Source organism: Odocoileus virginianus, chromosome 4 (assembly GCF_023699985.2).
Source record: "Odocoileus virginianus isolate 20LAN1187 ecotype Illinois chromosome 4, Ovbor_1.2, whole genome shotgun sequence".
In the NCBI taxonomy this organism is placed as follows: domain Eukaryota; kingdom Metazoa; phylum Chordata; class Mammalia; order Artiodactyla; family Cervidae; genus Odocoileus; species Odocoileus virginianus.
The window spans coordinates 48,678,332-48,700,136 of NC_069677.1; the positions used below are offsets into that span (position 1 = coordinate 48,678,332).

General features: G+C 35.9%; 1 protein-coding gene across 3 annotated transcripts in view; it reads right to left on the reverse strand.

Annotated features, from left to right (window-relative positions):
• Positions 1–3,032: 3,032 nt before the first annotated feature.
• The window catches only part of RSRC1 (arginine and serine rich coiled-coil 1), a 394,770-nt gene continuing 375,997 nt past the window's right edge, over positions 3,033–21,805 (reverse strand). For 2 of the 3 annotated variants that reach the window (XM_070466518.1, XM_070466516.1), the window contains 3 exons: positions 11,322–11,428; positions 4,338–4,505; positions 3,033–3,693 (listed from right to left, as the gene is read on the reverse strand). In XM_070466518.1, coding sequence (XP_070322619.1) covers positions 3,601–3,693; positions 4,338–4,505; positions 11,322–11,428 — 368 coding nt within the window. In that variant the 3' untranslated portion in view covers positions 3,033–3,600. The remainder of the gene's footprint in view (positions 3,694–4,337; positions 4,506–11,321; positions 11,429–21,805) is intronic. The other variant, XM_070466517.1, reaches the window with a different exon arrangement.

Sequence of the window (21,805 nt, forward strand, 5' to 3'; positions counted from 1 at the left end):
ATATTTATTGAGAGCTTTCTTTGTATTAGGCAAGGGCTAGATTCTTGATCACAGGATCAATGATAGCAAAAATAACTTGGAAATAAATGATGACAGAGCATTTTCTTTGATTTGGAAAAAAAACTCCACCAAATAGAATATTGATTAACATTCATCTCTATGATAAAAGTGAAGATGAGTAGGGAATTCACAGAGTTCTTTCTTACCTCCATTTTTATTTCTGTTCTTCTGTAAAGATTCAGATGTCTTCTGATTAAGATGACTTGCTTCTCCATTATTCCATAAGGAAGTTCCAAAGAGTAATAAGTAGGGTTACATTTAAAGAATGGCATTTAAAAGTTTTTTAATACAAGTGCTGAATCTATGGAGTAATGGCCAAGAGATGGTTCAAAACCTCTTTTGTCACACTCACAAAGAATTTTGGGGTGGCAGGGTGGGGTGGGGGGAAGGAAGGAGTAACATGGGTATAAGAATTCCAGATCAATTCATCCATAGTTTAGTGACCAAAAATGTCCAGTGTCTCGCTTCATTTCTAGCTTTTGTTACTATCTTAGCTGCTCACTAAAAGACTTTCGCTTGATATCTAAACAAAAGGGAAGTTTGGCAAGGGGTTTAACCATATGCAAATGAATTGTATCATTTCATTCCAAAACAATGTCCTCTATAACAATACACTCAGGAAAACCAAACAGGATTAGGGAACACACAGCGGTCCCCGTGGTTGTGCAAGCCTTATTGGCAGATGTAACTCATTCTCAGAAGTATTGAAAGTCTCTGTCAGCTACCACTGCATGTTTCATTCAAGCATGGTGGTGATATAAGACAGTGGAAAAAAATGGCTTACTTCTCTGATTCTCCACCAAAAGGAAGCAACGATCAGAGAAAGCCAGAGGGTAACCAGGAACCTAAGACTTTGCCTCCATTTTTAATCAGATGGAGAGGGAAAGGCCATTTGGGTCTTTGACATGAGGGACTCTTCCCAGGGTTGGAAGTGCAACAGTTTCCAGCCTCCTTGAGCAGCTATCAGGAAGATGGAAGCGGATGGCTGAGAGATCCTGTGGCTCCAGGGGCCTTTCATACTTCAAGTCTCCATTTAGCTGTGATCTCACCTATGAAGTCTTCCTTAATTTTCTAACTTACATTAACTTCCTTAATTTTCTAACTTTCTTCTTTGCAACCATGTCTTCACCCTGTCACTAAATGTTATTATCTTTTATGTCATACATATGTCTAGGCTTCATAACTAAACCTCCTGAAGGCAGGATCCCCATTGGAGTCGCCATGTATACCCAATCACCCTTACTCTGTCCAGCAAAAACTAGGTAGTTAGAAAAATGTTAATGAGTAAGTGGGTAAATCTGACTGAAGAAGACCTGAGATTCCTCAAGTAAGCAGATAGTAGGTTACTAAGTGCAGAGCATTTGGTGCTTCTTGTGGTCTTAGCAGAGAGGGAGGTCAGGGAAATCCAGGGACAAAGTTGGGGTCTACTGGCCAAGGCCGTTCAAGCACAGACACAAGGAGCACACTGAAGCTGGGGTGTCGCTTCTCAAATAATTACACATGCAACCATTTGTTCCACATTTCATTAAGATGGGCCACCATGCCAAAATGCTCCCTTGGCATAAATAGTACACTTTTTCTATCAAGAGCTTTCTTTTGTGTTACTTTACTGAAAAATCAAAGTAGGCAGGCCTGCAATTAGTATCCTCATTTCACCCGCTGGGATGCTGAAGAGAAGTAGGTGAATGACTCAAAGTGCTCTCTTCTCATATCCTTGGATATTTGCTTCCTCCTAACTAGGGAGGCATATTAAAAAGCAGAGACATTACTTTGCCAACAAAGGTCCGTCTAGTCAAGGCTATGGTTTTTCCAGTGCTCATGTATGGAGGTGAGAGTTGGACTGTGAAGAAAGCTGAGCGCTAAAGAATTGATGTTTTTGAACGGTGGTGTTGGAGAAGACTCTTGAGAGTCCCTTGGACTGCAAGGAGATCCAACCAGTCCATCCTAAAGGAGATCAGTCCTGATTGTTCATTGGGAGGACTGATGCTGAAGCTGAAACTCCAATACTTTGGCCACCTCATGTGAAGAGTTGACTCGTTGGAAAAGACCCTGATGCTGAGAGGGATTGGGGGCAGGACGAGAAGGGGACGACAGAGGATGAGATGGCTGGATGGCATCACCAACTTGATGGACATGAGTTTGAGTAAACTCCGGGAGTTGGCGATGAACAGGGAGGCCTGGCGTGGTGCGATTCATGGGGTCGCAGAGTCGGACACGACTGAGCGACTGAACTGAACTGAATAATGAAATATAAAATTATTCAGTAACTGTGGTCCCTTTTTAAAGTCACTAAACATTGTGTATGTTAAAAATCACACAAACCTGGGTTCATACTGGACACTTTACTTATAACTAAGGAAAAATATCCACTAGTATATATTGAGAATATGGAAACATGTTTGTATGGAAAGCAGTCTGTTTCCAACCCTTTTGCAATTGATTTTAAGTTATTTAGAGTTTTCATTTTTAACAGGGATTATAATTTTAGCAGTTGCCGAAATATAAAAAGATGGCATCAAAATGTTCTATATATTGGTAATCTGAGCCCAAGAACTTTTCATGCTTAGCTTGTGTTCTGAGCTACAGTCTTCACAGATATAAAATTGAGCAGAATAGAAAAGGGAAATATTCATGTCAGCTGTTGAAAACTAGTTTGTAAGACAGGCCTAAAAGCCTTTATCTCTGGCATGTTCAGTATGGAATGCATAGCTGATTTTCATTCAGCCACCAGAGAAAGGCATTCTACAATGACAGATAGCCTTATCAAAATTACAATTAGCTGGCTTCTTCTGAAATATACAGCAGTTGGTTAAGTAAGGCTGAAGTGAGAGCTCTTACCAGTTTTGTCAGAAATGATTCTCCATGATGAATATTTGGCCAACTGGTTAGGTCTAGCGTGAATGGATAATTTTCAAAAGAAGGAGCTGAGAACTGCTAACATGTTCCAAAAAAGCACCTATTAAAAACTGATCTCAAAGCAAATAAACCATCAATTTATTTAATTTTCAAGTAGAGTTTTCACCAAACGTATTATTCCTCTAAGATTAGCATGGCTCATTCTGCTTAGATTGTTTACAGTGCTTGTTATTGTGCTTAAAATTTTGCAGTAAGGTGAAATAACACATTCCAAATGGTTTTTAAATACATGGAAGATGAAATCTCATACTTACAGCATATAGTTTGATTCTTTTTATTCATGACTAATCAAAATTGTGTCTTTAAACAGTAACCTGATATTTTTCAAATTGTACTCAGAAACACAATTGTGTACCATTTATTTTAATACTAATACTTCTAGGATTAGCTTTATTAACAGTATGACATTTTCATGCATTCTTAAACTTCATACTAGTTTCAATATTCACAATGTTTGATTAAGTTCAAATCAACAACTAGTAGAGCCTACAAGAGAAAAGAATGAAACGAGATTACCCTTTTTATATAATCAGCTAAATTATTTTTAAGAGTAAAAAGTTAATACTAGGACTTAAAAACCTAAATTTCCAACGTTACTGTTAATTCAACCACATGAATATTACTTTAGGCCACAGGACTGCCCATTAGCCTTTCTTGTCGGAGAGCGATTAATCTCTTGAACCATTTTTCCTCAGCATCAGCTTTCTCAATAAATAACTGAAATGAAAAAAAAAAAAAAGACAGAAGAAAAATGTCATTGCTTGCCAAATAACTTGGATTTGATCTTACAAATCATCTTTATACAATACATCCTTCAGCACAAGATTTAGATACTACTTAATTCTTGATGACTTCTTAACTGAAGATCATCTATTTGGAATAACCCTTGGAAAGTGAGAAAAAGGACTAATATAAAAATCATTAGCAATTTTACATTTCATTTTGTAAAGTTTATTTCCTACAAACTTTCTGAGAGACAGAGTGGTATGACCCTAATTCACAGAAGACAGCACAGTATGACATTAATGACACGCCCACAATGAACCAACTGGGGCAGAGCCAGAATTAGATCTTTTAGTGCCAGATGAAAAAACAAAACAAAACTCTTCTTTTTTGTCAATTTTTCTTAACCACATAAAGAATCTTCTAGAAATCAGGTAACACAGGGTGGCCCAAACCAGATTCAAATACTGGTAACAGCTCTAAGGGCTGGGGGTGAGCTGTCTTATTTTTGGCAAGTATGAACATATGAATCCATTTCCTCCAATGGTCTTCCTGTCACCAGCCCAAAAGAACAGCAGTCTGAATTAACTCCAGTGAACTAGACTTAAGCTGACATTCTTAAGGCTTAAGGATCTTACATTTGGATGAGCCAGAGAATTGTCATCTTGGTACTTGATGGCAGTAGGGATGCTGCCTGGGTCTATTTCCTTCTCATTACTCGGCGGATCAGCCACCACTGATGCTGGTCCTGACGTGGCTGCTGCATGCTTCACTTCACTAGCTTCCACTGACTGAAACATAAAACACTTTAGATTTTTGAATAATAATTGCTCAACTGGCCTCCTTTGAGATGATACTAACTGCAACATGGCCCTAGGATACTGAATAACAGACTATTCCTCAAACAAGCAAACAAATACAAAAAAAATCGTGAAAATGTTATTCTTACAATCAACATTTTTTCTTAAGAAATTTGTACTTATGAGTCTATACTATTGAAAAAATATATACATTACACATATGTAAATTCTATTAATCGAAACAAGTGGGCAACAAATCTCCATTGAGCTGGTCTCTTTAGGTATAAAAAACAAATCTAAAGATTTTTATTACTATTTCTTAAATAACTGCCTTACTGAAATATAATTCCATATCACAATTCATATTGCTTTTATTACATCAGCAGAATTCTGAAACTATCACTCCAAACAACTTAAGAACATTTGTATAATCCTTCTAAAAAAACACATACCCATTAGTCACTGCTCCCCATTTCTCCCCAACTCTGACATCCCTAGGCAACCACTCATTTACTTTCTGTCTTTATGGATTTGTCTATTCTGCACATTTTATATAAAAAGAATCATATAATATGTGTTTTTGTGTGTGTGTGTGTGACTGGCTTCTTTCATTCAACATGAATATCAGTATTTCATTCCTGTTTGTGGTTGAATCCTATTCCACTTTGTAAAATATTATAGGCCAGGTATTGTGCTCAGTACCAGGGACAAAAGACTAATAAATCATTGTGCCTGCTTGGAAAGAACCAAGAGTGTAGTGCTACTCAGGTTAATTTCAACATCTCCTTCCCTGAGGGAAGAGAAGGTCAGGGAAGTGCCTAATTAACAGCAAAGGCTGTAGGGATAATATGAAATGAATGATGAGATAAACTAGACAAGAATTTGGAATTTAAAAAGTTAAAATTAAAAAAGTCTAGATGATTGACTAGCCTTTTTTTTTTTTCTACACCCATTGTTCTAAATCTATAGCTTTTCAATTTCCATGTTTTGTTGACTTTCCTACTTCCGAACATCTACTTTTCTGAATGAAGTGCAAAACAGATGTCACTGGGGAAAACATCTAGAAAATGAAATATGCATGAATTAGTTAATCCTTTATTAGAATGATTTATCTCAGAGTTGGAGATTTGTCTGTTTAACTAGTACTTACTAAGCACTACTAATTGCTTAGCACTGGCCACACCAGTGCTAGGGTATACCCAGCACTAGGATGATAAGGGAGTGCTAGAAGAATAAGAAGACATGTTCCCTGTCCAAACTGAACATGACATTTTGTTGATGGGGTGACAGATCTCTTAACAAAAAAATACCAAAATATATATATAAACACAAATTGTAACAAGTTACAATAGAGATGTTTAAAGAAATATTCGGTAAATTTGATTTGGAAGTTTTTTTCTGTCATTTTGCAGCCAATATATTTTTCCCTCGACCTCAAACTTTACTACATCTCCAAAATACTGGTCATAGAAGACTCATAGCCCTAAGTGATATTACACTGACTTTTTTATAAAACTGAAGACATGTAACAGGAAAACCCCATATTCTTCACAGAGGGAAGTGGGGAAGTATAAACTAGCCCAGTGAGGTCCAAGACACAATTTTTTAAAATTACGTGTTGCCATAGAGGGAATAAAAGAGTACGCATACATGCGTGCCAAATCACTTCAGTCATGTCTGACTCTGCGATTCCACGGGCTATAGCCCGCCAGGCTCCTCTGTCCATGGAATTCTCCAGGCAAAAATACTGAAGTGGGCATACAGTTCTGCATAACTAGGCCAGGCTATGACAGGGCTCAGCTAGGAGACTGGTTGTCCATATTGAACAACCTTGAAAAATTGTGAAGTGTTGTTATTCTAGTTGCCAAAGATGCGGACTGCACATATTTAGGTGGTAGAGATAACATTCTATTATAAAAATCAAGTAATCTGATTTTGTTTTTACCTACACAGTACATCAGTTTTCTTCGAAAAGTGCTTAAATACACATAAGGTATATAAAGAAAACATAAAGTTCTCAGTGGTTAGGATCAGAACATAAAAGTTATTATTTAATAATTATTAATTTAAAAATGCATGAGGAAAGTGATTAATTGCTTCTTTAAGTGAGGAAAGCTGTTTTGGAGAAAATTTGACCTTTAAAAAAACCCTCAATGTGGCTACCATCAAACATCTGGCTCTAAGTAGCACTGCCACCTGGTGGTTCAGTACGGAACAATTTGTTTTAATATGCACTTTATAAGTAAAAGAACAAATGACCATGCTGCTCAGTTAGGTACCCTTTTTGAACACTGGTGGATACTGGCCAAATACAACAATGTTAGGACTGAATAACTGATGATAAGCTTATCTGTGAGAGTAGTCTGAAAACAAGCTGCATCTTGATTCCTCAAGTTGATGATATATCAGGAACTATCAGATTATCTATCTACTCACATTAGAGAAATAGGATGGTAGAGAGTTAAAACTAGTTAAATCAATGTGTTGCAGGAGACACACCATCTAGCATGTCACTGGTGATAGCCACTTTTCTGGTAACATCTCCCTAGCTAAATCAGTGGAATTTATACAGCTGAAGACTCTACCAATGGAAGGGGTCATTAGGTTATACAAAAGCCTTCTTTAGAGACACAAATTTTGTACCAATGTGTGTAGAATTGTCCAGGATGTTGAAACTTGGGTCATAATTTAATTTTCAAGAAAAGGATAGCCCATAAGATCTCCCCATGACCTGGGTAAAATGGTCCTCTAGATAATTTACCTCTCTTTGCTAAGTCATCTCCTGATAAATAATTCATCTTCTTGGACATCCTGAATCTTTACCTCATATTGCAGACATAGACATTTTAGAAAATGGAAGGGATATCACTTTCTAAACTAATAAACTGGCCCACTGTTTTATATTACAGTCCAGTGCGAATTTATGCTTTGCTGGCCCATCACTGCTCTTCTGGTGGTTTTGATATGCGACGACTAATACAAGTCCAGGGTTGGATAGCTAATATTTTATTAGCTTACTGTACATTTACCAAGGTAAATGTCATCTTCTGAGGTTTTTTAGCATATTCCCCTGTTAGGGTCACTTCAAGGCATGCTTTCTTTATACCTTAACAAGGAATATGCATTGAGTTACAATTATGAGAGACATTTAATCAGTAGGGAAAAAATGGGTTGTGGTGTTGGACAAATTTGGTTTGGATGCTGCTTTCAATCATTTGTTAGATTTAACCATGCATTATAAAATGTTGAACCTCAGTTATAAATGTTACTAGGATACTAGTTAAATTACAAAAGTTAAATGTCTAGTATAATGGCAGCCATTATAATGGCAATCATTATTTTAGTTAAGTTATTTAAATATATATTAAAAAGTGGGGCTAGGATACAACATTTGTTTTATACCACTTGCTTAGTGCTTTAACATTTCCAAACGGCTGTGTCAAAATAAACTGGTTCAAAGTTGATGTCTATACATGAAACCAGTAAATTACTGTGTAAAGTAATTTTAAAACTCTTTGCTTGGTAATACAGTAGATCACCAAGCCTCAAGTAAGGAGAATTTTAGGTCTAGAGAACATAAAAAATTACATAAAACAATCTCTGGCAGAACTAAAACGGAAATTTTTGTGTCTAAAATCACTCTGAAGGAAGTCACACACACATCCAACGCTTGTTCTTCAGTGAGAGGAGAAGGTGGATTAGCAGAAGGAAGATGAGGCGTGGCAACAGCTTTCATTTCTTGAATACTTATTTATGCCAGGCATGTGGCTAACTGTTTTATGTAAATATCTTGTTCATTCTCATAAAAACCTCTGCTACAGGTATTATCCCATTTTAAGAGAAGAGAGTCGAGGTGTAATGAAACTTTTACATAGCTGAAGGATACAGTCAGCAAATGGCAGAATCAGAATGTGGTTCCAGGTCTGATTCTCCATCTCATGCTTTTGACCACTGCTTCCTAATTGCTAAACGCAAGATTTATTGTAATTTGGTTTTAATTTTAGAGGAAATAAATAAAATTAGTGGTAAAATATTTAAACTAAACATATTTCTAAGTGGCTCAACTCACAGTGCTGGATTAATATTTTGAGGCTGCTTCTGCTTCTCTGTCATTCTTATCTAACCAAAAGCTAGCCTGTTCTAATTTTATATCTTTCTATGAATTTTTGTTAAGGGGAACTTCTTTTTAAAAGATAGTTGAGACAGAAGGTGGGTTTCCCTCACACAGATTTATTAAGGTTGCTTACAAAATGAAGAGACCCCCTAGGGGTTCCATTCCTTGTCCTCTTGATCCTTACCTGTGGCATCTGAATTGGAAGTATAAGAAAAGACATAGTGAAACTGAGTAAATTCCAACTCAGCACTAAAAACTAAAGCAAACAAAAGCTAATTATTAAAATAATTAATAACGGTGGTCCCTTTGATGAGAGAGGTGGGTGACATTCCTTTATTTTGCTTTCATAGGAAGCCCATTTAACTACACAAAGAGTTTGTTACAATTTGGGAAGAACAGTTTTTCTCTTGGATTTAATCAGTTATCTTAAGATTAATAACCATAGGAAATAATATTTTAAAACTCTTCTCAGGAATATAACAAGGTAGAAAAATTACTAATCCTGAAATTAAAATATATAGATATTATTACATTTATACATTTCAGAAGTCTTTTAAGAAATTCTAAAGAATTTTTGTGTTTATTAGCAAGGACTCTGATTTTTGCGCAAGTAGACTCAGGGAAAGTAAGAGGCATATCAGGGAAACATAAATGAAGTAAGGTTTATACTTCAGACAGATTGAATACCTACAGTAGAAGTTTTCAAGTTTTGTATACACTATACATACTCAGTGTATAAAACATACTTAGATATCAAATAATTTAGATGCTAGTCTGTATTTAAAAAATAAACATTTAATGGATTAAGAAACATGTTAGATATTTGATAATCATTATATTTAATCCTCAATCACTCTAGAAAGTAGATATTATTAGTTTAATGTTATGAATTTGGAAACAGAGGCTTAGAAAGAGGTTGAGGTTTGCTCTAGATCATAAATCACTGTAGGAAGTGTAAAAGTTAAGTTCCAAGTCAGATCTTGAGTCCAAAGTTCATGCTCTTTCCACTATATTAAACAGGATTTGGATCAATTTCCTCAATCACTGTCAATTTTACTAGTTACTGGAAGAACTGCTGTTATCTTGGAAGAGAGGAACAGAACTGCAAATAAATTTATTATATTAATAATTAATACCAAATGGGAAAAAGTTATTTAGAAGAAAACTCAGTGTATTAACCATAGAGGAGTAAGTATTCCCACAGAAAGAAAATACTAGTTTATCTTAAGTATGTCCAGTGAGAACTGAGAAGTCAAGGTGAACTCTAGAAAACAAATACTACTGAAGTCAACTTCAAAATAAATTACAATTCTACTAGGACAAGTGAATGACCTCACAACATGTACAAGTAAGATATTAAATAAAATGGGCAACTATATTTATGAATGTGTATTTCACAGCTCCTTTTTCTTCAGAGATTGTGGTGGCAAACTAAAAATATTCAAATGAAATCAGCAAAATAACAGGGCAGGGGCATGGACTAACCAAGGTTGTCTAGTGCATCCTGGCATCTTGCACATGCTCAGTTCATGTCTCCAGAATGAATCATTTAAAAATATATATGGTAACTGAAAAGCCATCCATCTCACTAACAACAAAAGAAATGCTAACAGAACAACAAAAGGTCAATTTTTACCTATGAGGTCAGTAAACATGAAAAAGTCTGACAAGGTCTTAAAAAGTTAGGTGTTAACCAGGGTGTGAGAGGCACACTTCTCCCTGTACTTCGGGGTGGAATTTGAACTGATACAGTATTTTGGGAGAATGAGTTTGGGAACAGGTATGAAAATAAATAGTATTAACCTTTAACAGATAACTCCATCTTGAAAAATTTATCCTCAGGTGATAATAATGGATATTCACAAACATATATATTATACCTTCAAACTTACAACTACTTAAATATCTACTTATCAGAGGAAACAAAATGAATGAATTATGATATTGGGTTGGCCAAAAAGTTCATTTGGGTTTCCTGTATCATCTTACAGACGAATCTGAATGAATTTTTTTGCCAATCCAATACATTCATTAGTAGAATGCCATACACACAGGCATTAATATATCTACAGATACAGAATATTTTTGAATAAATAGTAACTATACCACATCTTCATTATATGTGTGATATTAAAGAATACATGTATTTCACAGCCTTTTCTTCCTAAAGAAACACAAATTCCAAAAAATAATCCTGATAATGATTGAAAGAATAAATCAAATACTCAACAGAAATACAATGTCAACGAAAGCTCCTTTTATTAGAGTAAGTGATACCCATATATAGACAAAGAGTGTAGACAGATATACATTACTATTTGGGCAATAATTTTATTGTTAAAGTTCTTTTCTAACTTTTCTCTAGCAATGTCAATTCAAAAAGCAGATGTACCCATTTGAAAAGAAAACGGGGTATGTTCACAAAATGCACATTTCTGCTATAGAACTGTCATGTTAACATTTTACTTTGTCTTCTTGGTGAATTTTAAAATAAAAATACCATCAGAAACATTTTTACAGGTTTTTTTTTTTTAACAGTTTAAACAAACTGATTCTCACTGATTCATTTTTTCTCTCAATAACACGCTGACACTCTCTTGCCCTACTTCATCTACTGGAAGAACTTATATTTAAGTAAAATCCATTAATAAAGCATCTCTTTAGTTGGAATGTAAAGGCTTATTCATAACGCCTGGATGAAAACTTACCTTTTTGATTTCTTTACTTGATCTGAATGTTTGCTGAACAAAAGAATCACTTTCAATGGCTTCAATTTCTTTGACTCTTTTTACTTGTTCTACCAGGGTGGTTTGGTCTAAAAGAGAGCATATAATGTCAATGTATTTTGATGTGTAAGCTTGTTAGCAGCACTATACCTAAACAATGTTCCTTCTATGAAGTAATATTATGACTTACGAAATTTAACTGGATTAAAAAAAAAAGACATTATGGTTAAGTTATAATAGAAACATTTTACCCCTATAGATCCACAAATAGAACTTTCCTTCTCCAAGGGATCTTCCTGACACAGGGATCGAACCTGGGTCTCATGCACTGCAGGCAGATTCTTTACTGACTGAGCTACCAGGGAAGCCTCTGGTATAATGATCTATAATTATATTTACATTAATTATATGCTAGTTTTAATTAATTATATATTAATTTTCTTATTCTTATTTAATCTATCAATGGGTTTCCCTTCCATGGGGCTGTAAAGTCAGACACAACTGACTGGCTGAACGACAACACGGCATCATGCTGCTGCTGCTGCTGAGTCGCTTCAGTCGTGTCCGACTCTGTGCGACTCCATAGACGGCAGCCCTCCAGGCTCCTCCGTCCCTGGGGTTCTCCAGGCAAGAACACTGGAGTGGGTTGCCATTTCCTTCTCCAACGCATGCATGCGTGCTAAGTCACTTCAGTCGTGTCCAACTCTATGCGACCCTATGGACAGCAGCCCACCAGGCTCCTATGTCCACAGGATTCTCTAGGCAAGAATGCTGGAATGGGTTGCCATTTCCTTCTCCAGATATGGCATTATGTGTGGGATTTAATTTTAAATACTTCAGGTCCACCCCACCAAAAATTGAATCAGGCATTGATATATTCGTGGTTTAGTTGCTACATCATGTCCAACTCTTGTGACACCGTGGACTGCAGTATGCCAGGCTCCTCCAGCATGCCAGGCTTCCCTGTCCTTCACTACCTCCTGGAGTTTGCTGAAACTCATGTTCATTGAGTTGGTGATGCCATTCAACCATCTCATCCTCTGAACCCCACTTCTCTTACCCTCAATCTTTCTCAACATCAGGGTCTTTTCCAATGAGTTAGTTCTTGCCATGTTACCCCTAAATATTTTAGCAGGTATCTCAGATAAGGGCTTAAGGAAAAAAACTAGCAACATAACTACAATACTACCTTTAAATCCAACATTATTAGGAACAATTCCTTAATATCACCTTGTACAGTCCATGTTTAATTTCCATGATTGCCCAAGAAAAGTGTTTTTTTTTTTTTTTTTACAGTTGGTTTGTCTGAAACAGGATCTAAACAAAGTCCACATATTACACTTAGTCAACAAGTATCTAAAATTCCTTTTAATCACTTACAGTCCACCAACCCTTCCTTTCATTGTCACTTATTTTTTGGAGAAAATGGATCATTTAGCCTCTAAAATTTTCTATATTCTGGATTTTCCTGATTTTATTATCATGGTATCATTTCACATACTCTTCTATCCTTCATATTTTCTGTAAGCCAGCAGTTAGATCTAGGCAGGCTTAAGTATTAGGTTCAATTTCTGGTCAAGCATACATCACAGGTAGTGCTGTGTAATTCCAAATACATCAGATGAGGATGTGCTTCTTCCACTTTTAATGATGTTAAGGTTGATCAGTGTGTTCAAGACGATGTCAGTCCTACCCTATTATTAAGTTCTCCACTAAACTTTCACTTAATGGTTTTAGCAGACATTAACGATTGTTGCTGAAATCCATTATTTTATTAGGCACTGCAAAATGGTGATTTTTCTTCTAATTCTATTATTTGTACCATATTTATTAACTCTGATCTAAAGAACTTCCCTCATTGATTATTTTATCACTGAAATATAGTCTGTACAGAAAAAAGCAGAGTGTTTAATTCTTTCCCTTTACTGATCAATTCTGGTCCAAAGGTGACCATTATGAGCTCATGAATAATTATATATTTAATGCATTTCAGTCTGAGGGCACTGTCTTCACATTTTGATTCTACCTTTGCCAAGCGGGAGCCTCTTGGATATGAAGAGTGGGAGAGTGGGAACACTCTTCTGATATGACCTCTTTTGTTGAGACTGGTAAGAGGTCCCAGATAATCACAATGGTGTGATCACTCACCTAGAGCCAGAAATCCTGGGGTGTGAAGTCAAGTGGGCCTTGGGAAGCATCACTACCAATAAAGCTACTGGAGGTGATGGAATTCCAGTTGAGCTATTTTAAATCCTAAAAGATGATGCTATGAAAGTGTTGCACTCAACATGCCAGCAAATTTGGAAAACTCAGCAGTGGCCACAGGAATGAAAAGGTCAGTTTTCATTCCAATCCCAAAGAAAGGCAATCCCAAAGAATGCTCCAACTACTGCACAGTGGCACTCATCTCACATGCTAGTAAAGTAATGCTCAAAATTCTCCAAGCCAGGCTTCAACAGTACATGAACCGTTAACTTTCAGATGTTCAAGCTGGTTTTAGAAAAGGCAGAGGAACCAGAGATCAAATTGCCAACATCCGCTGGATCATCAAAAAAGCAAGCGAGTTCCAGAAAAACATCTAGTTCTGCTTTATTTCTGCTCTATTTCTACTTTCTATGTCAAAGCCGTTGACTGTGTGGATCACAACAAACTGTGGAAAATTCTTAGAGGGATTGGAATACCAGACCACCTGACCTGCCTCTTGATGAATCTGTATGCAGGTCAGGAAGCAACACTTAGAACTGGACATGGAACAACAGACTGGCTTCAAATAGGGAAAGGAGTACATCAAGGCTGTATATTGTCACCCTGCTTATTTAACTCATATGCAGAGAACATCATGAGAAATGCTGGGCTGGATGAAGCACAAGCTGGAACCAAGATTCCCAGAAGAAATAGCAATAACCTCAGATATGCAGATGACACCACCCTTATGGCAGAAAACAAAGAAGAACTAAAGTCTCTTGATGAAAGTGAAAGAGGAGAGTGAAAAAGTTGGCTTAAAGTTCAACATTCAGAAAACTAAGATCATGGCATCTGGTCCCATCACTTCATGGCAAATAGATGGGGAAACAGTGAAAACAGTGACAGACTTTATTTTTTTGGGCTCCAAAGTCATTGCAGATGGGTACTGCAGCCATGAAATCAAAAGACGCTTACTCCTTGGAAGAAAAGTTATGACCAACCTAGACAGTACATTAAAAAGGCATATTACTTTGCCAATAAAGGTCCGTCTAGTCAAGGCTATGGTTTTTCCAGTAGTCATGTATGGATGTGAGAGTTGGACTGTAAAGAAAGCTGAGCGCTGAAGAATTGATGCTTTTGAACTGCGGTGTTGGAGGAGACTCCTGAGAGTCCCTCAGACTGCAAGATCAAACCAGTCCATCTGAAAGGATCAGTCCTGAATATTCATTGGAAGGACTGATGCTGAAGCTGAAACTCCAATACTTTGGCCACCTGATGCAAAGAACTGACTCATTTGAAAAGACCCTGATGCTGGGAAAGATTGAAGGCGGAAGGAGAAGGGCATGACAGAGAATGAGACGGTTGGATGGCATCACTGACTCAATGGATATGAGTTTGAGTAAGCTCTGAGAGTTGGTGATGGACAGGGAGGCCTGGCGTGCTGCAGTCCATGGGGTCGTAAAGAGTCAGACATGACTGAGCAACTGAACTGAAGAGGTCCCAGGTTCATCCTGTACAGTTCCTGTCTTAGACTTGCAATCAGCCATTTCCCCAAAAGGCTTGGACTCCTTTTAGTGGGAAATGATATTTATTTAAAGACAATAACCTGAGCAGAAGGGGTGTCCGTTTTTCCTGGATTGACATTGCTTCTCATATTTTTCAGTGGGTGGGATAGGTAATACTTATTTTTAGAAGAGAAAAACAAATATAAGTTCATGCTGATGTTACCTTGTTGAGTCTTTTATATTTGTATATCATTCCTCTTATTCTAAGAATATTACTTAGGCTTTAAAGATATGATCAAGAGCACTTACTTGTTCTTTCTGAGTTGCATTTGTATTAGTTTCAAAATAATAAGATAAACACTACTATTAAGATGAATTATGCAGTTTAAAATTCATGGTTCTTTTTGATTTCAGGATTTGTTCCACTGATGAACTGCCAAAACACTATAAAGTCACTTGGAGAAATAATTCTCCATGTGATTATGCTACCAACTTGATATGTAACAGTTAGGTTCATTTGCTTCAGCTTTTTAAAAAGCTTTTAAATCTTTTGCTCTGTTGTTTTCTTAATTAATATTTGTTTTTTGATTGCATAAAACATTCTTCTAAAGTCAAAATTAAAACATCATTCAGAAAAGTCTAGGTTTCCTTTCTTACCCCATTTCCCTAGTTCTTCCCCTAATCCACAGGCAACCACTTTTTATTAGGTTTTGATTTTTATCCTTCCATTGCTTATTTTTGAAAATATGAGCATACATATTCTCTTTTTTCTCACACAAAATTAGCATGCTATACATTTCTATGTATATTACTTCTCTAACTTAGCACTATGTCTTTTAGTATAGAGACTTGCTCATTCTATGTTAGAGATATACAATAACCTATTTTATGGTTGCAGGATAGTTTCTTTCCTACCAATACCTATTGATGGTCATTTGAGTTGTTCCAGTTCTTTGCCTTTATAATTAGTGCTTTAATAAATAGCCACAGGCATGTGTCATTTCATATTTTTGTATTTTTTTCACATGCCAGATGGGCAGGAAAAAATGCAACTTTATGGATCACACTCTCATGGTTAGTCTAAGCTGAAATGAATACACAGCTGAATTAGGAGCTACTGAACACTCAGCCAAGGTATCTAAAAATGCTGGAATTTTAGCCTTTATGAGTAACTGAATTTACTTAAAAAACAATTGTAATAACTGGTTTAACAAGGTAGAACTATTTGCATCAAAGCAATTTCTACATACTAAGCTGCAAAGGTTAAATGATACATAGAGAGTATAAAAGTAAATCTGGTTTAAATGCTAAAAAAATAATAATTAACATTTTATGAAAAATCTTTGGTTAAATTTTTGGCCAATCACAAATTACAAGTATGTAGTCTTATGCAAGTTCCAGTTTATTTAAGAGAAAGACAGTGCTTCTGAGGATGTGTCCCTGACAGCTCTAACCAGTCTTTTCTCATACGAGAAATCCTGCATGGAATGTGTGGAAATAACAGCCATCAGAGACAACACTTCCATCTTTGGAAGAATATATTTTCCCACATAAAAGCGAACACTGTCAGAGTGTCATGGAAGAGCAAATAGTTCCACCATGCTTTAGAATAAAAGCTACTGTGGACTTTAATTATGCAATGTACCAACTGAGCATGTGAAACAAGAGAAGATTCTCTGCCCAGCTAACTTATGAATATTAACACATCCTGTACCAGAGAATAATATTTTACTATTCAAGTATATAACATCATTAATATAGCACAGAAAAATCATAAAAGATACCATTCCAGGTGATTCAACTTTACTTTTTCAATATGAAAACACATTTGTTTGCGTAGGTCTGAATTACTCTCACAATTATTTCATAATCATTAGTTACCAACCAAAAACACTATCTCTGACTTCAGGATGATGTCTCATAAGTATCAACTGTTTGACCCTTCGGATTTTCTTCTCTAACATATTCTCTCATTTGGATTTACAAAGCACATCATTAGTATTAGATGTCAGAGGTGAGCTCACAAACAGGACTTGATGTCTAAAGCTTCCAGTGTTTGTAGCTTTAAATATGGGCATACAACCAGCTCCTAACACAAATAAAAGTGTTATCATAGAAGCTAGCCAAAGAGCCAGTATGTTTAACAAAATAGCACTGGAGAAATTATAAAGGATGGAAAGAAGATTAGAGGAAAAACAGAACATTATCTTTGTGTTTCTTTAAAGATGAGGACTAACAAAGTGAGAGGACAGATAGGGGAAAGCCTGTCTACCCGACTTACAATATGAAAATAAACCAACACAGCTTTACCTTTCAATGCAGGGAGCCATTTTACTGGTGATATTTAAAGAGTGTGATATTTAAATTAAAGAGTAAGAGAGTGATATATAAATTAAAATTTGAAAGATTGATAGGATATTTACATTTCCATCCTTTATAAATAGCTCAGCTCCATGCTGTCTGAAAACAGGCATAAAACATGTTTTAAATTGCTTCGTACTCAGAATTCTAAGATCAATGCCCACAAATGTATGTCTTAAGTATAACCCTGTCATTTTGGGAAACAGAATAAAACACATCAATAACATATAGTAAATTGTTTTAAATTCAGGCTCTTAAGTTTTACATGCCAATTTGTCATTCAAAATTTCTATACCAATTTTAAGACTGGGAAAAATGTGGACTAAAACTGATTATTGTTTATATGCTTGGCATGAGTGCCTAGCATACAAAGTATCCTGTATTTACCAGCCATGAGGTAAAAATGAGGACAAGTGGCAAAGTTACTGGGAGAACAAAAATTATAGGATGTTTTAAAATATTAACATGATAAACATGAAGTAAACATTTGTATTTTCACTTGATGCTTTTTGATAAATACATTACTGGTAAACAAAATGACTTTCATAGGTTGCCTGCAAGAAGTCTGTAGAATATTTCATATTTCATAGTAAAAGAAAAAATAACGGAGTCAGAAAGTTAAGTCACTAGAGACTAAAAAAGTCAGGTATTAACTCACTTGCTGAATGGAATATTATTTTGTTCCTCTTATGATGAAAATTAAAATCAAATATTTTGTTACCATTGATCTTAAAAAAATTAGGCTCACCTGCTATTTAAAGTTGTATTTAACAATTTCACAAGACACACAGAATTTTCCTTGAAAATGTTATCAAGCGGTACACAAATTTAAGATGGGTAAGTAATGATGACAAGCTCCAATATAAATTTTTTACTTGAAAAGACAAAATGTAAATCTGTAAACTATTTGCAGATTACCAACAAGCCCATCTCTAAACTGGCAGCAATGCCAGGCTGAAAACAGCAGATGGCACTATTTCCCAAGATGAAATCATGTGCTAAGAGACAACATGAGTTTCATGAAAGGTATCTTACACATGAAAACATCATCTCTAAATGACTCCTTTTGAATATTAATAATTTATGAGTTTCCCCAAAGTTAAAATGCATTTTATTTTACAAAGAGTTTAGGTGGGTTGGCTTCATAGTTACCGAGTTAGCTATGCTGCTTTTCTCTCCCAAGAGGGAAACAATTATATACTAATATACTGCTACAAATACATAAATAACACAAGAGAATATCTTGTTTTCAGTTTAAATGGACTAAAATTTTAGTCAATAAGGGAAATATCTGAAAAATCCCCTTTTATGGTACAATATAGACACTGAAAACAAAACAAAGTCCTTGAAATATAAAGCATCTTCAAGTGTTTTAAAAGAAGAGAAAAAAGCAAACAATAACCAGTCGGTTACTCAATAAATAAGCAAATAAAGATGGCTCGTCAATAAGATTCGCAAACAAATGAAACATCCCATAAAGCTTACTTGGAATTCTAAAGTTAAAGCAACTTCTCATGAACAAACATTTTAATTAAACCACTACTGGTTTCCCTCCAAAACAGTGTATTTTAAATAAGTTTCCTTCACAAAGCATACAAAATATATATTAGAAATCCATCCAACACTAACATTTTAAGGTTGTTCATAAATCTCATATCCCAGGGCATTAATTTCCAGAACTGATATCCATAAATAACGTGAAAGACGAGAAAACTTCTTAAGTAGAATGTGGCTTGCCTACCAGTCTTCTGGAAGCTTATGGTACAGTACCAAGTTATATCTGCCAAGGACGCTCCTGGAGTGTCTCTAGTAACAAACCCCCTTGGAGGGGGTCCAAGACAGACTTACAACAAACTGCTATCCATATCAAATTAAGTAACAGGAATATTTCTAATGTGACTGAACCAGTGAAGAATTTCTGATAAAAATTTTAATAAGTGCATATGAACCGAGAATCAGACTAGGTTTTATGAAAAACAAAATGCTTACTGAAAATCTACACAAATTCCCCCTCATTTAGTTCTTCTCACCTGGAATGCTCTTCCTTCTTCTGAATCCTCCCTATCACTTTCCCTTGGCGTCTGCGAGAGGACCTCTTCCATAATTCATTTGGCTCTCAGCATATGTTACCTTGCACTGATATTCATCTCTTCATAAGCAAAAGTTTCATTTCCCCCAGCTATGGGGACACACCTTTTTGTGTCAACTTCAGCAGTTAGCATGGTGTGCTCCATTATTTAGTAAGCAGGCAATAAATACTTGCTGAAACTTAAAAATTAAAAGGCATGCTTCCCAGGTGGTGCTAGTGGTTAAGAACCCACCCGCCAACGCAGGAGATGTAAGAGACATGGGTTCGACCCCTGGGTCAGGAAGATCCCCTGGAGGAGGAAATGGCAACCCACTCTAATATCCTTCCCTGGAGAATCCCATGGACAGAGGAGGCTGGCGGGCTACAGTCCACAGGGTCGCAAGAGTCGGACATGACTGAAGCGACTTAGCATGCACACAAAGTAACTATTAAAAAAAAATCATGGGGGAGCAATGTCAAATTATAAGAAATGTGTAACTTAAGAAATTAAATGTCTCTAAGTGGTTAGTTATAGCACTGATTTAGTAATCGTACTAAAGACATAGAAACTAGCTAAAAAGCGAGTGTATAAACCTCTCAGTTTCTGGCCATATGGAATCCTAATGGACGTCTAGTAACACACGCTCCCTATAAGAGTAGTCCTCTGGTAGAAACCATGTTTTAAAACAGAAGTATATCAGTGTAGTGTTTGTAAGTCTACAGACCCTCATTTTGATCATCAATATCTGGAATGCCTTTCTAGTGAGGAAGGTCACAGAGGCTAATCTTTCATTAAAAGGTTTGTTAAAAAGGTCAGAGGAGCCGCTACGGTAGCAGGAGCAGTCATCACGGCAGCAACAGGCTTACATTCATGGCGCCGAGTGCTAAGCAGATTCGCATGGATCACCTCATTTAACGACCACGACCATCAAAGACAGCAGTGCTAACATTTCCATTGTACAGATGAGAAACTGAGGCTAAGTAACCTGGCCAAGGTCACAGAGCTGGTTGGTGGTAGACGTGGGATCCAACCCCTGAACTGTGATCCAGTCGTTATTTACTGGTCAAATAAAGTCTTTATTCACTCCTGCCAGGCAACATACTCTTTTTTCCACCTTCTTAACCATTTACAAGTATAATAAATGTCCGTGGTATTGTTCTTATTCTGCATTTTAATGCTTATTCATTCAGAAAAATACAACAGAGCTTTATTAGTAGAAGAGATGCCATAAATATTATCTTGGTCTGCTGGCATTATCTTGAGCTAGATTACAGATGTATATTTTTGGAATCTTTCTTACTCAAATAAATTTTTAAAGAATTATATATGTCACATTCTGAAAATCTTTGTTAATGAATAAAAGAAACAAAACTTTTAGAAAACCTATCATTCTTTCATTTAAGCCTGAAGATAATCTAAGTAGTAAATTACTACTTGAGAGTCATTATTTATTTATTGTGTAGTAACTGTTGCTACAAAAAACTAGAATGGTTTCTGAGAATTTGATTAAACAAAATATTAGTAGACTACTGCCTTATGTTCGTCTCAAATGTAATAAACATGGGTGGTCAAATTCACTTTAATAAAAGTAATAATTCCAACAAAGCTAAAGCTACTGGGTAGAAGAAAGGAATGTAATTTGAAGTATACTGGATTAACAGGGCAGTATACAGACTCTGAAGTTGTTGTTTGTTGTCCATTTTAATTTCAGAATTCTTATTGACTCTAATTAAAATTCTGTAGATGGAAGAGTTGTGTTTCTGAGGCACTTGAATGCTGTCTGCCAGCCATCTCCAAACACCCCATAACCACACACAACTCGCCTGTCAGGAGAGCTAATGCAGACATCGCAGGGCACACCACATTTGTCACTGCGGCTAATATCAGAGATACGCAGCTCTTTTTTCTTAGCACACAAAAGCAAGATATGTAATTCAATGCTCAATTTACCCTTGTCTCGCAGGAGATTTTTCCCCGCTAATTGATAGAAATTAAGCCATTAATCAAGCCACTAGCCATCATTCAAACCAGAGAAGATGAATACAAACTTTCATCATAACCACCTTCCCCATTTTAGTGTTCATTAGCATTAATTTTTAATGCAATTATGCTATTCTTTTACGCTGAGCTCATAAATTACTGCTCTTTTGTTGCTGGCTGGCCTTGTAAAATCCAAACTAATGCTTTGTGCTCTGATCTTAAAGGCAATTACTAGATTCTTCTATCTTTTATATCTTTGCAACTCCAATAACCTATATATTGGCAAAGATATACACACACACATATAAAATGAACACCCATGATTGACTATACCTATTTGCTTTTTTAATGCCTCTATATAAAGTCT